Consider the following 12,034-nt stretch of genomic DNA (forward strand, 5'->3'; position numbering starts at 1 on the left):
CGGAAGATATGTGATATAACGACGCTTGGGAACGTGTCGTTAACGGTGGGAAAATGATTTCCAAAACGGAAATCTGAACGGTCGGATCTCCAACGCTCTTTCAAAACAGGGGAGAGGGTCGATACGGTAAAAGAGGACCGATCGCCGACGATTTTCGACTCGTTGTGTTCCGCGGTTGACGTACCTAAAGAAATGTTAAAAGTTTACGTGGAGCCCGACGATCGCAAGAGGCGCGCGTCCGCAGGTCATTCGAGGGTTGAATTAAAAGTCAGAAGTGCAGGTGCGAGGACGATCCTGGCTAGGATTTCTCCCGGCGACCGACGGGGGCGTAGCGATCGTCGCGGAGTTTGGGGGCGCGGGTACGCCGGGCACCCGCGTCCGGACGAGCGTTCAAACACCGCGAAACGCGGAACGGAGCTGGCAGCGCGACGACGTAAACTTATTAACGGAGTGCTTATAAAAACCGGCAGCAATAGCGGACCGATCGCAATAGCGCGTAATATCGGTGTTCGCGTTGTGAAATCTTACATTGGAATTTTTTACAAGGGCGCCTCCTGCGTCATGGGGATGTTCAAGTGGCTCAGAAAGTGAGTAGGACCAGACTAATTGATTTTCTCATTGAAATATTCGAATATCCTTAGCAGGTTGTTGTCCCCAAAAAATTATAGCCGGTGCTGTGTACGGGATTTTTTCGTCACACCTTGCGACCGCCGTGTACAAGATGTAATCTTCTATACTATACACGTATCGAGGCGCACGCGACTTTTGTAATTGTCGCGGAACGTGGGATCGGGAATCTTTTTTTTTTTTTTCTTTTCCCCCATTAATTGCGAGAGAGTGCGGTGAAGCAGATTGTGCGAGGACGACGACGACGACGAGAGTATTGGTATACAAGCGATAACGAAGAGCGAATAGACAGATTTTGTTATCGGGTACGACATCGCCGTTTATCAGCGGGACTGTAGCGATCCGCGTTTGTACAGTTACGAAATAAACACACGAGACACGCGTTATCTGACCTTTCGCCTTGTCAGTCGTCGTCGTGGTTCTCGAGGCTATAGGTATACCGAATGTATAAATTCGCTGGTGTATCTATCGTAGCGGCGGCGGCAGCTCACCACCGAAACTATCGCGATATTACGTGACGTAGAATATGCCGCTAGCCTTGCTGGAATACAGGCATAAATCCATACGAATTCGACATTTACGTATATGAGCGCAAAAGTGGATAGAACGAAAAGAAGAGAAACATGTACGAAAATTTTTTATATAATACCGATATACTTTCGACCCGCAATGGTATACAATAGAGAACGCGATCAAACTGTGGGAAATTCCCACGATAATATGGTATACGGAAACGAATTAAAGGTGTGCAGTTTAGCGACTTTTATTATTTCGGGAAAAAATTATCATATATATATGTATATATGTATATAACAACGACAGAGTTCAGTACCTACAATAGCGACAATGAGCCGCAGGTAAATAATATACCTGGGAATCGGCTCGCTGTTTCCCCTTTTCGTAATTCAGCTATATACTCTTAATTGCAACGCGGTTAGATACCTTGTATGTATTATACATGTACAATACATACACACCATATCGAAGCTTGCGCCCGCGAAAGAAAGGATTAAACGAGAGACTGATTGTTAACCCCTGAGAACGATGAGCATACCTGCAGTATTCGGAGGCGGAGGTGTTACGCACCTGCGGTATGTGTATACCTCTACCTATAGTGGTAGCCGAATTGAAAATCATGTTACTATATATATACTCGTCCCGGGAAACGATAGAGTTTGAAATATTCATAGAAATGCAAATCGGATCGGAACCGACTTTCTCTGTAAATTCGAACAAATGTATATGTGTATATGAAAGACTATATTGTTTTTTTTGCGAAAACTTACACGAGGCGCCGAATCCGAGGGACTCGCAACCTTATTACCGCAGTCGACCCACCGCCGTGACAGACGGTTACACACCCCTGTACCAATAAATCGATACTTATCATTCAAACACGTCCGCGCACGTGCCTCCCTATAAATATCGCAAGCTATGTACTTTTTATTAAGCTCCGAAATAAAGTATACAAGTATATAAAAGGTGGAACGCCGATGGATGTATACGATAGACGAGACACATGCAAGGATGAGAGAAGGCGCATTGAATTTCTATTCGTATACCTAATACTCGCGTAGAATTGTGTCAGCGTCAAATGAGCTGCCCCACTAAATCGAAGTATACAATATAAGTTATTCGGACACAGCATCGTAAAACTTGTGTTATTTGTTTCCGAGGTGTTGATCTTCTGGAGCACGATCGTAATAATGCAGATGCGCGAGCGAACGATCTTTCTCGTGTACACACGGATCGAGTCGGTTTGTACTTTTAATTACAGTACAATAAGCTAATCAATGTTAATTACGCGCTTATTGCCTCTCTCTCTCTCTCTCTCTTTCTCTCTCAGTCCGTACGGCCGACCACGGCTGGCTCGGAGGATGTAATGGAAAAGGAATAATGGAAGAGATGGGGAATTAAAAGCAGTTTCTTTAATCGCGTCCTAACGAGCTACCCGCCTGTCCGTCTCCGCACCGGCCTGCGTTAGGAGCGAAGTTAGAAACCGAAAAATTACCTTTACCCACTTTATCGTGAGGCAGAAGTCTGCGCAATTAGCGTGGACATCGTTGAATTCGCGAGCGACGTGACGCGGTCGCGTCGCGGTCTGATTTTCAACGATTAAACGAAGCCGTTTGGCACCGCGGTGATTCAAACGCGTGTGCAAGAAGCATTCGGTAGGACGCGTGCGTGATTTGTCGTATTTATTTTTCGCATCGTTCGAAGGAGGAAACAAAAATTTGGCTCGTTCCTCGACGGATGTGTATACGATGTAGAAGCAACCCAATTCGATTCAGGATACCAAGCGACCCGTAAAAAATTTGCGAGATCCAATTAAGGACGCGTAAAGAAGAGAAGCACGCACCTTAAGCCGAACAAATCCCGCTAATTGTTGGCTCGCAACGCCTGGAAAAACGTTACACACCACGCGTATACCTCGCGTTGCACGGTGTTAACGATCATTATCATAACCGCAGATAATCGCGCGACCCGACCGTGTGTTCGTTCGATGATTTATTTACCCAAGAGTTTTACGCACTCGCGGTTTCAGCTCCACGATCTATACGCTTTCTAGATCCGATTTTTCATCCCCTCAATCACCGTGGCGACCGTATATCTGCATATTTGTACAGCGTAACAATTTAATTTCCATTTTTTTTTTTACTCGGCTGCAGACAGCACACCAAGCACGCATCCTCTTCTAGATAAATAACACGGTGGGATGGGAATAAATAATTACGTCATTCACCGGAAGTAAATACCGAATGGGCCGGAAGGCGGTGATGACCGTATGTGTGTAGATCGGCGCATAACAAACTCTACCTGCGTACCCACAATTAATACCAGCTAAAAAACCGATGATATCTATAGGAGCGTAATAAAATCTTCGTACGATCTAAAAGCCGTAGCATTAGGAGCAAAAAATTGGCGGACAAGATGAGCCTGGGATATGTTAGCTCAGCAAAAGTCTGATCGAAGTTGGGCATAACGAGGATCATGAAAATAAAAAAAAACAAAAAAAAACATCAATCACCCATCACGCCTAATGAGCATGATGAATTTCATTGTTGATAATTGTCAATTACAGGGACTTTGCACAGTGGGACCGTACAAGGCGGAACTTAACGTCACCGGATCGACGAGGATCCAACAAGTGAGTAATTTTTTCATTTTCCTGGATCAACTTCAGAGTGTTCCACTCGTCAGGATGATCGGAAATCCAATTATTAATTAATCTATAGTTACTTACGAACCGTGGTGTTCAAATTCGACAATCGCCATTTAAATTCATCGCGGTACGCGCATCGGTCTTTTAGCTCATTCTGTCTTCCTGCTTGACGGCGAAGAAAATCACAATTCGCCACTGTACCGATGGAGATTGGAATGATTCGATTACAAATGAATCCAGTTGAATAATTACACGTACACTTCTCACATGATAGCAAAAATATTCACCAACGTGCGCTGTGACCATCGTAATCATATTCCTCCATGATGGTGACACTGAAAAACAAATGCCGATCTTCACGTTGATTGATAAATTACGCCGCATGGATCGCCACCGGATGGACACAAAGTTTTTAAACCACCCTTCCCTCGCGGCTGTCATTCCTGCAGACGATATTTCGCAAACAATTCAAACCTGTCACGTTGACGTATAAAAAAAAATCCAAGTTCGTCGTAACAATTTTTTAAAACCCCGATCATCCTTCCTCTTTAAGTGAAGAGTTTAATTAACGAGGGATCTAACGAATCCAAAGTCGAGATGTCCAGAATAGTAAGGCGGCTGCGTTTTGACGACAGGTGATGATCAGTTTCCGCAATCGGCATAACCTCATTTTGGAAGTCATCTTCAGGATATTCGCAATCTATCTGGTTTATTATTTTTTTGGTGTAAAAAACGCATGTTTCCTTATTTTCCGAGGTAGCAGTCATGAACGTAGACAAAGCATGACTGTGATATTCGAGCGCGCGCGTCCTCGCTGCGAAGACAGCCATGTCCTTGCGGAAACTGAGATACCAGCAAGAAGAATTCGAAGCAGCGGTATTTCCGTCAACGGTGTCGCAGATCGCGGGAACAGGTCCATTGACATTGAAATTATTGCATAGCGATGATATTTTCAAGCGGAACATATCCCAGAATGATTCGTACCATTGGCGAACGAATCCTGTTTCGAAAATATGATATTACGATTGCATAATCACCATTTTCTTTTATTCAAATACAGCGAGGCGTACAGAAGCGCGTTGCAGGCGTTTCTGGATCGTCGTCGAGAACCAGCCGAAGGATCAGAGGCGAGTCAATCGCCGGAATTCAGCCCGCATAACAATCGGGTGGAATTATTTTGCAAAAATACTAAAGATGACGTAAAACAGCCTGAAGATAAAGACCTCATCCCCGGAGTTCCCTACGTCGAAGCATCGGAGTTATTCGAAGTCGGATGGGTTGCCGGCACCGAGGATCGCTATCTCGAACTCATTTCTGCAGAATGGCAATACACTCGGGTCGCTCTTCGCAGGAGTTCGCATCCCGATTGCATCAACGCCGTCAAAGCCGACCTCGAAATCCTCACGTGTGTTCAATATTTCTTCATTTTTTCCATGTTTTTTTTTTTTGTGTTCGTTGAATGTTGATTTTATCACGGCTATACCAACGAGCTTACGATATTATGATATTGCGGAATCTTGATTACCTGGCAAATTTATTTTCGCAGGGAAATCCGGCATCCGCACACGTTGCTGTTGATGGGAACAACACGTACGGACGAGCACGGAATCGTAGCGATTTTCGAGTCGGTTGACTGCACCCTTTACAACTATATCCACGAACAGGGGGAACGCATCAGCGTCCAGGGTGCGGCGCGATGTGCCGGACAGCTAGCCGATGCCCTGAGGCACGCCCACGCGAGAAAAATCATTCACGGTGCCCTCACCTCACACTGCGTTTTTATCGCCGCAACAGGAACCGCGAAACTCGGTGGCTGGGAGCTCGCCGTTCGAGAGGACGAGGTAGAAACTCATCTCCCGCTAACGGGATAGAAGATTCAATACGAGTATTACGGGAGCGATTGAGATATCGGAAACTAGCGTGGATAATTGCGTCAGACTCTACCTTGTCGAAAGTTTCAAATTACGTAAAATTTCGGCTATTCCCCGAGCTGTACGGCGGAGCTGTCTCTAGTCGGTCGATTTCAATTAAGTCTCATAACGGTATCGTTTGTTCGGAAAGCATGACAGATACCATTAATTTCCCCACAATCGCACCGATGCAGGCGATGAACTACCTGTCTTCAAACCGCATAATTATAAACGGCAGAAAACGCGATGGTAGATTTATTTATTTTTTCTACTTTTTCTGAACAGGGAAATTAGGAAGACGGAAATAATGCCACGTGAAACTGTTGTGCTCGGACTTCAGAATGTTCTGAACATTTACCAAAACTCGTAAAAGAAGCATGAATTTTTTTAACACGGAGCACGTCATCGCCATATACCTACCTATGTTACGGTCGCAATTGTCAGTCGAGTTTTTGTGGGTTTGTCAAACCTCGGGACCGTTAGATCTGTGGGGTTTTTGTTTGCTTTTCAGTAAATAGCATTCCGGATCACAGGAAATTGTCTGGCGGTCGCCTGTTTTGTTGCCATTGTACGCCATTAATCGTTCGATTCTTCAAAAAGCACCGTTCGCATTGCGAACTATTTAATTCACCTGAAACAGTGTCGAGAATTTTCCCAACCGTGACACCATCGCGCCCACGCCGTTCCCGTAGATTCGTTCGTTTCCGAAAACAGTTAATAAACAAAAAGTTCAGTGCCCCAGGTGCTACGTCGGTACCACTTACAGTTTGGTCAGTAATTTTAAATCATTTTCGCACAGCCAAGACCGTATCGCGAATGGGAGGGTAGACTGAGGACCGAAATCTTCAGATGGCAAGCCCCTGAGATGTTTTATGGAGATACGCCAAACAGGACATGTGATGTTTATGCCCTTACACTACTAATTTGGGAAATGTGTACAGGTGAACGGTTTAAATATGCTCACAAAACCCTATTATTTGTCCTTATCTTTCATTGATCTAAACGTCCCTATTTTTTTTTTTTTTCTTCTCATTACCTAGGTCAAGTACCTTGGAGTGGTTTGAATGAAGCAGAAATCGAGCGTCAGTACATACACTGGGAACGAGGGATCGCAATGGACACGTACAGCTTTCCACCGCTACTCAGCAATCTGCTCGAAGCTGGGCTCCAGCTAGATGTTAATAAAAGAAAACTAGACATGAATCGTGCTCGCAGATTTTTACGAAAACTTGAGGTTTGTAGATCACTACGTATACGGAATTTAATGAAAATTCGTAACGTCGAACTCCGAAAATCATAAAAATTTTTTGTTTCGTTAGCTCAAATATGAAGAAGAAGCCCTCATCTACGTCGACCGACATTCCAACAACAATAATCCGCACGTAAAAACGTTCAATGCGCCCGTTGCTACTTCGCCGCTGATTAAATCGCCTGCGTTAACACCCAAGCGGGAATCGATTGAAATCAACAATACCTTGATGGGAAAGAAGCTCTTTAATTGTGAGAAAACGTCCAAGGATGAGGCGATGCGTAAAAGCCCTGACAATGAAGTTCACTCCAAAAAATGTAAAGCGTACGGACATGATGCCGAATCTAGAGATTCTGCCGATCGGCTGAAAAAAAATACAAACATATATTTAGATTCCCAGAAGAAAAACTATGGCCATCTATTTTGTCCTAGTCCTAGAAAAGAAGTCTCTGAACTGTCTGTAAAGATGGATCAGAGAGAGAAGCCAATTCATCCGGATGGAAGGAGGCATAGAAGATCTACTAATGAAACTATAACAATTGAAGATAAAATGGATGAAAAGAAATATCTCCCTACCGATGAAAGCAGCTTCTCAGAAACAACAACTGCCACGGAAACGGCAAGCTCTAGCAGCGATGAGTCAGCCAATGATACCATGACCGATCTAAAAAAACTCAAGGAATTACTCGCGGAGAAAAGATCTAACTTTTTCTACGGACACAGCTCTCCCACACACATGAACGTACCTGAAGTATCAGATTCGGCCGGGATACCTGATGTGCCTGACATACCACACTCAAGTTAGTATGCAAAAATACCACTCATCAAAATTGAAGGATCACCCCAAAAATGACTGGACCTTTTTCGGGGTGATCCTCTGATTTTTCCCACAACTTTAGTTTCTTATAAAACACAAAAATCATACGAAATTTTTTCACGAAGTATGTAGAAAATAAATTGAAGATCATGTTTCAGGTCCACTGTCAAAGGAAATGATTCTTAAAGAGGCAAGAAGCAGAAGCTGCGAACCGTGCAAGCCAGCAAGTCACAAGATCAACCTAGAACCACAACTCTGCAAGTCACCTACCGAGTACGATCCAACTCTGGTCAAGTCGACGAATCGTCAGAATCACAGAGTATGCTGAGTTGTGCGTAATAATCAAAGAATCCCTGTTTGCACACATAACTATTTGACCAATAACTTGCAGGTACCAAAGTCTCCCTTGTCCATTGAGCTGAAACAGGCCATTCTGCATCCAGAAATGCTTCAAAGCTCAAACTCGGACAGTTTCTTCGAAACCTCGCTCTGGAAAAAGGAAAAACTAATTTGCTTATCAAAAATGCGAAAAGACTACCCTCTAATTGACGGAAAATCAGCACCTAAATTGCAAAGATGCCCAAAAAATGATTCAACTTATGTTATTGATAATGACACTCCAGGTAAACATTTTTTACATACCTACTCGGTTTTTTGAGCTTATATTATTTTTTTACTTGTTTTTTTCTCGCAGGGAGCGAATCTAACATGACATACGAAAATCATACTAAAATCAATGACACGACGACTGATTTGGATGTGCCAGAGAATTATTCGTTCCAGAGTGTCCCGCTAAAAGCTCTGGGAAAAGCTCTCGATCGGGCAACCGACATAATCTGTTCGGGAAAATCCAGTAATGAAACATCACCGATTAAGAGCCTACACGATTCTCATATTATTCCCGATGAATCTGGTGAAGATGAAGCTATGTTTGAAAGCTTAAATAGATCAAAGCTGGGAAGTGGTAATACTGAAGAGGATATACAGACTATTGAACGGTCCTCAAACCAGGAAAGCGAATTCTTACATTCCACCAAAGAACTTACAAAAGAAATATCACCTGAATCTCAAATATGTGCTTCGGTAACTTTCCCTGATACTAAAGAAAAATCAAAATGCGTTTCTTTTGGTCTTTCTTCTGCAGAGCTACGTAGAGAATATGAAGACGATCAGAACGAATCTTGCAAGACTCGTGAAGACAACATCCTGTCTAAGGCGTCCATGGTTGATGATTCGTTGGTACAAAGATTGCACGACTTCACCTGCAACGATCTTTTGAGTAGCTACGCTGTTGATCCTAATGATAGTTTGAACCACTTGGCTGAAAAAAGCTTGGTATCGACAGCCTTAATATTTTTAAGCAACAAATCTCAGGATAAGGGTTGTAGAAGTTGTCAGCACAAAAATTTGCTGGCTAGACGAAGATCATTACCTGCGGGACTTGGACAGTTCAGATCCACTGGCAATGCTTCACCACTAGGACGTTTACCTATACGGAGAGCGGTAAAATTCCTACTTGGAACTTACACTCAAAATAGTAATATTTCACCAATCGAAATAAAATTGACGCACAAATATTTTCGATCTTCCCAGGGTGTTCCAGACAGCATGGTAGAAGACTTATACATTGATGATGAGTTCGGTGATAACTTGAACATAAACATGGTTCTGTTGGAGGATGAAAACGAGCCTGACGACCAGGACCTACTTTCCAGTCTACTCTAATCATCAAACAAGTAATTCATTCTGTACTTTCAGTCTATGCCTACCGATCTTATGCCATTCTACGATCAATGAATGAAAAACGTTTGTTAATAATTTGTACCTTTTATAACTTCCAATGTGATTGGAACTTCAATTTTTATGAAAAAAGTAAGGTTGAAAAATATTTATAAAATATTCCGATCTTTCCAAGTGCTCTTTCTGTCTGCTGTAGCTTATTATCTCAACGTTTCGTTTCTCTTTGTGTGCATCAGACAGTAATTTTTGTATCGTTTATATGACGTGATATTTCTAGATTTAGACTAATATTTTTAAAAACATCTATCTTGATTGTTTATCTTCGAAAAATCTCAAGGTTTTTGAACTTGAATAATGACAAATGTGATAGTAAACGTACGTCCAGAAAATATACAGCGTAAGATATTCCGATTTTAAGACAAACCATCATTTCAAAACAAGTATGAGCATAATTGAACTGATGTTCCAATGGTATGAATATCATCTTGATATCATTTGTTCCTATCGCACCAAAGATAAAACATCTTGCACCAAAAAGGTGAAAGAAAAAGCAGGAACTCATTTATAATTGCTTCTAAGTTCTATCAGTATTTTAGTGTACCCAGCTTTTTATTTTTAATTTAAAATAAGTTAATTTTATACTTGATATATATAAAAAATGAGCTGTTGAATAGTACTGTAAATCCGTATCAATATATTCTTTCCTGTGTTGAAATATTTTTCGACTATGATCCTTTGCAGAAAGCATTCATTATTTCTATCTAATAAAATATGAGGGATAAATTATTTTTGCGATTAATTTGTTTGTGAGATCTTGGTTGAAGAATTAGCCAGCACAAGCATCGAGAAAGATCGTTATTTACAAGAAAAAAATTCTTATTTTTATTTATTTACAAATGATTGAACAGCTTACGCAACACGGTTTTACATTCAAATTTAGACACCATTTTCACAATTTCCAAAGTTTAACACATTCGTTTGATAAAATTTAGCATAACCGTACGCCACCTACATATTAGCTTTCGGAATTTAGATCAACTTGAAGAAAAGCAGAGCAAAAAAATGAGCAGAATAAAACTTTCAACCACGAATGTCAACGTGATTAATACTTCGCATTACTTCCAAGAGACTGTTTGAATCATAGCGATAAAAACACACAACATTATACTTCAGGAACAAAAGAGAAAATGATTTTACTGACTTGATGCGCTGAATTGTTCATTTGCAACAGGAGAATGGCTCTCTCAAAGCAGCAGCTGGTAGAATCTTACTTGTTTAAAGAATAATTTTCTCAATAAAATTCCCTGAGGTATGTAACTCTACAACTTAAGACAATTAAAACTATTATTTTGGACAAAAATTTATATAATTTGATTTTGGATGGACTAGGATAGCTTTTCATGATAATTTAAATGGCCAGACCAAAAACAGATACAATACAGTACATGGTTTTGTTTTCCCAACGCACGGTGCAACTTCCATCTGTTGCGTTATCCCAAAAGCAAGAACTGGCTGTATGCAGGCCAGCTCCGTTCTTCTGCATGATGGTACAAGTCACTAAAATATCGGTAATAATCGTGATACCATTCAAGATTATTTCTAAAAAACAATGATCTGGTCGACAGAGAAAATACGAAAAATAGAAAGGAAAGAAGGAAACTACTCTCAGCATCTCATCCAAAATGTAAATCAAGTGAAGTAATTAGAGTGTCCCCCCACTGTTGTGAATCTTCAGTATTATGAATACAAAACTTTCTCAAAGGTCTCCAAGATGGGTATAGGTCCATACATTTCTCAATCATATTCATAGACAGGAAGGATGATTGGTGATCAATTGCATACTCACCGATATATTTGTACGGCTTCTGTAACTTAGTTAGGTTTCCCAGGCAGGCTTCAACTACGTGAGATGTCCATTGATTCACTTTTGTGTGCTGGTAAGCGTTACCTCCAATTGAGACTTCGATCGCATCTTTTATAATTTTGCTAACATCATCCACCACGAACTGAGTCTGAAATTGCAAGTAAAATGATATATTTGAGTTCCTAGGGTTAATATTTTATCTTTTCCTATCAAATATTTTTCCAACATCAATGAAGATTACTACTTTAACCTCCAATGAATCAAGTCTATGCCCTTACATATTTTCGGAGAAACATCGTAAAATTACTTACCTCCTCCTGCATGTCTTCCATGGTTATACACTCCTTGTAAAATGAAACGTTCAATAGTGAAATTTCCAAGAGAATGAGGTCAAGCTATTTGATCAAAAATTCAGAGTTATGTATCCTCGAGGCTCGACGCGTTGCTGCTGTCAGTTGGGGAGACGGGACTCTGTGAATATACCAATGGACTTGGATACTTTGGTCCCTAATCGTTGCGGGTCATTAAAATGACGAAATGCGGTTGTGACGGGCAACGGACTTCCAGTTTTGCGATGGATTGATGATTGATGGCTACCCTTCTCTCAATTAATATACTTATAGACAACGCAAACTTCCGTACCGGGCATGATTTTAGACAGCTG

General features: G+C 41.5%; 2 protein-coding genes across 3 annotated transcripts; one reads left to right on the plus strand and one right to left on the minus strand.

The window, feature by feature from the left end:
* LOC105688880 lies at positions 1-10,223 on the plus strand. Of its 2 annotated transcripts, none has more exons than XM_012405513.3 (11): positions 1-587; positions 3,710-3,775; positions 4,851-5,195; positions 5,337-5,631; positions 6,500-6,641; positions 6,741-6,934; positions 7,020-7,749; positions 7,925-8,085; positions 8,158-8,389; positions 8,461-9,269; positions 9,360-10,223. In XM_012405513.3, exons 1-11 carry the CDS (start codon positions 193-195, stop codon positions 9,489-9,491), a joined length of 3,501 nt encoding a protein of 1,166 aa, XP_012260936.3. In that variant the 5' UTR covers positions 1-192; the 3' UTR covers positions 9,492-10,223. The 2 variants fall into 2 exon arrangements, with proteins under 2 accessions (XP_012260936.3, XP_048513237.1); XM_048657280.1 differs by lacking the exon at positions 1-587 and adding an exon at positions 939-1,252.
* Positions 10,224-10,364: 141 nt separating this feature from the next.
* Positions 10,365-11,986, minus strand: LOC105688881 (dynein light chain Tctex-type 1). Its single transcript, XM_012405514.3, has 3 exons — positions 11,682-11,986; positions 11,353-11,518; positions 10,365-11,063 (listed from the first exon to the last, which is right to left on the minus strand). Exons 1-3 carry the CDS (start codon positions 11,700-11,702, stop codon positions 10,915-10,917), a joined length of 336 nt encoding a protein of 111 aa, XP_012260937.1. The 5' UTR covers positions 11,703-11,986; the 3' UTR covers positions 10,365-10,914.
* Positions 11,987-12,034: the final 48 nt, after the last annotated feature.

This window comes from Athalia rosae, chromosome 6 (genome assembly GCF_917208135.1).
Source record: "Athalia rosae chromosome 6, iyAthRosa1.1, whole genome shotgun sequence".
Lineage (NCBI taxonomy): Eukaryota > Metazoa > Arthropoda > Insecta > Hymenoptera > Athaliidae > Athalia > Athalia rosae.

Coding starts and splice junctions, on each gene's coding strand:
- LOC105688880 (XM_012405513.3), top strand. CDS start 193: ATGTTAAAAGTTTACGTGGAGCCCGACGATCGCAAGAGGCGCGCGTCC. Junction 588..3,709: donor ATGTTCAAGTGGCTCAGAAA/GTGAGTAGGACC, acceptor TGTCAATTACAG/GGACTTTGCACAGTGGGACC. Junction 8,086..8,157: donor CGAATCGTCAGAATCACAGA/GTATGCTGAGTT, acceptor AATAACTTGCAG/GTACCAAAGTCTCCCTTGTC.
- LOC105688881 (XM_012405514.3), bottom strand. CDS start 11,702: ATGGAAGACATGCAGGAGGAG. Junction 11,519..11,681: donor TGGAAGACATGCAGGAGGAG/GTAAGTAATTTT, acceptor TTGCAATTTCAG/ACTCAGTTCGTGGTGGATGA. Junction 11,064..11,352: donor GAAGCCGTACAAATATATCG/GTGAGTATGCAA, acceptor CCGATATTTTAG/TGACTTGTACCATCATGCAG.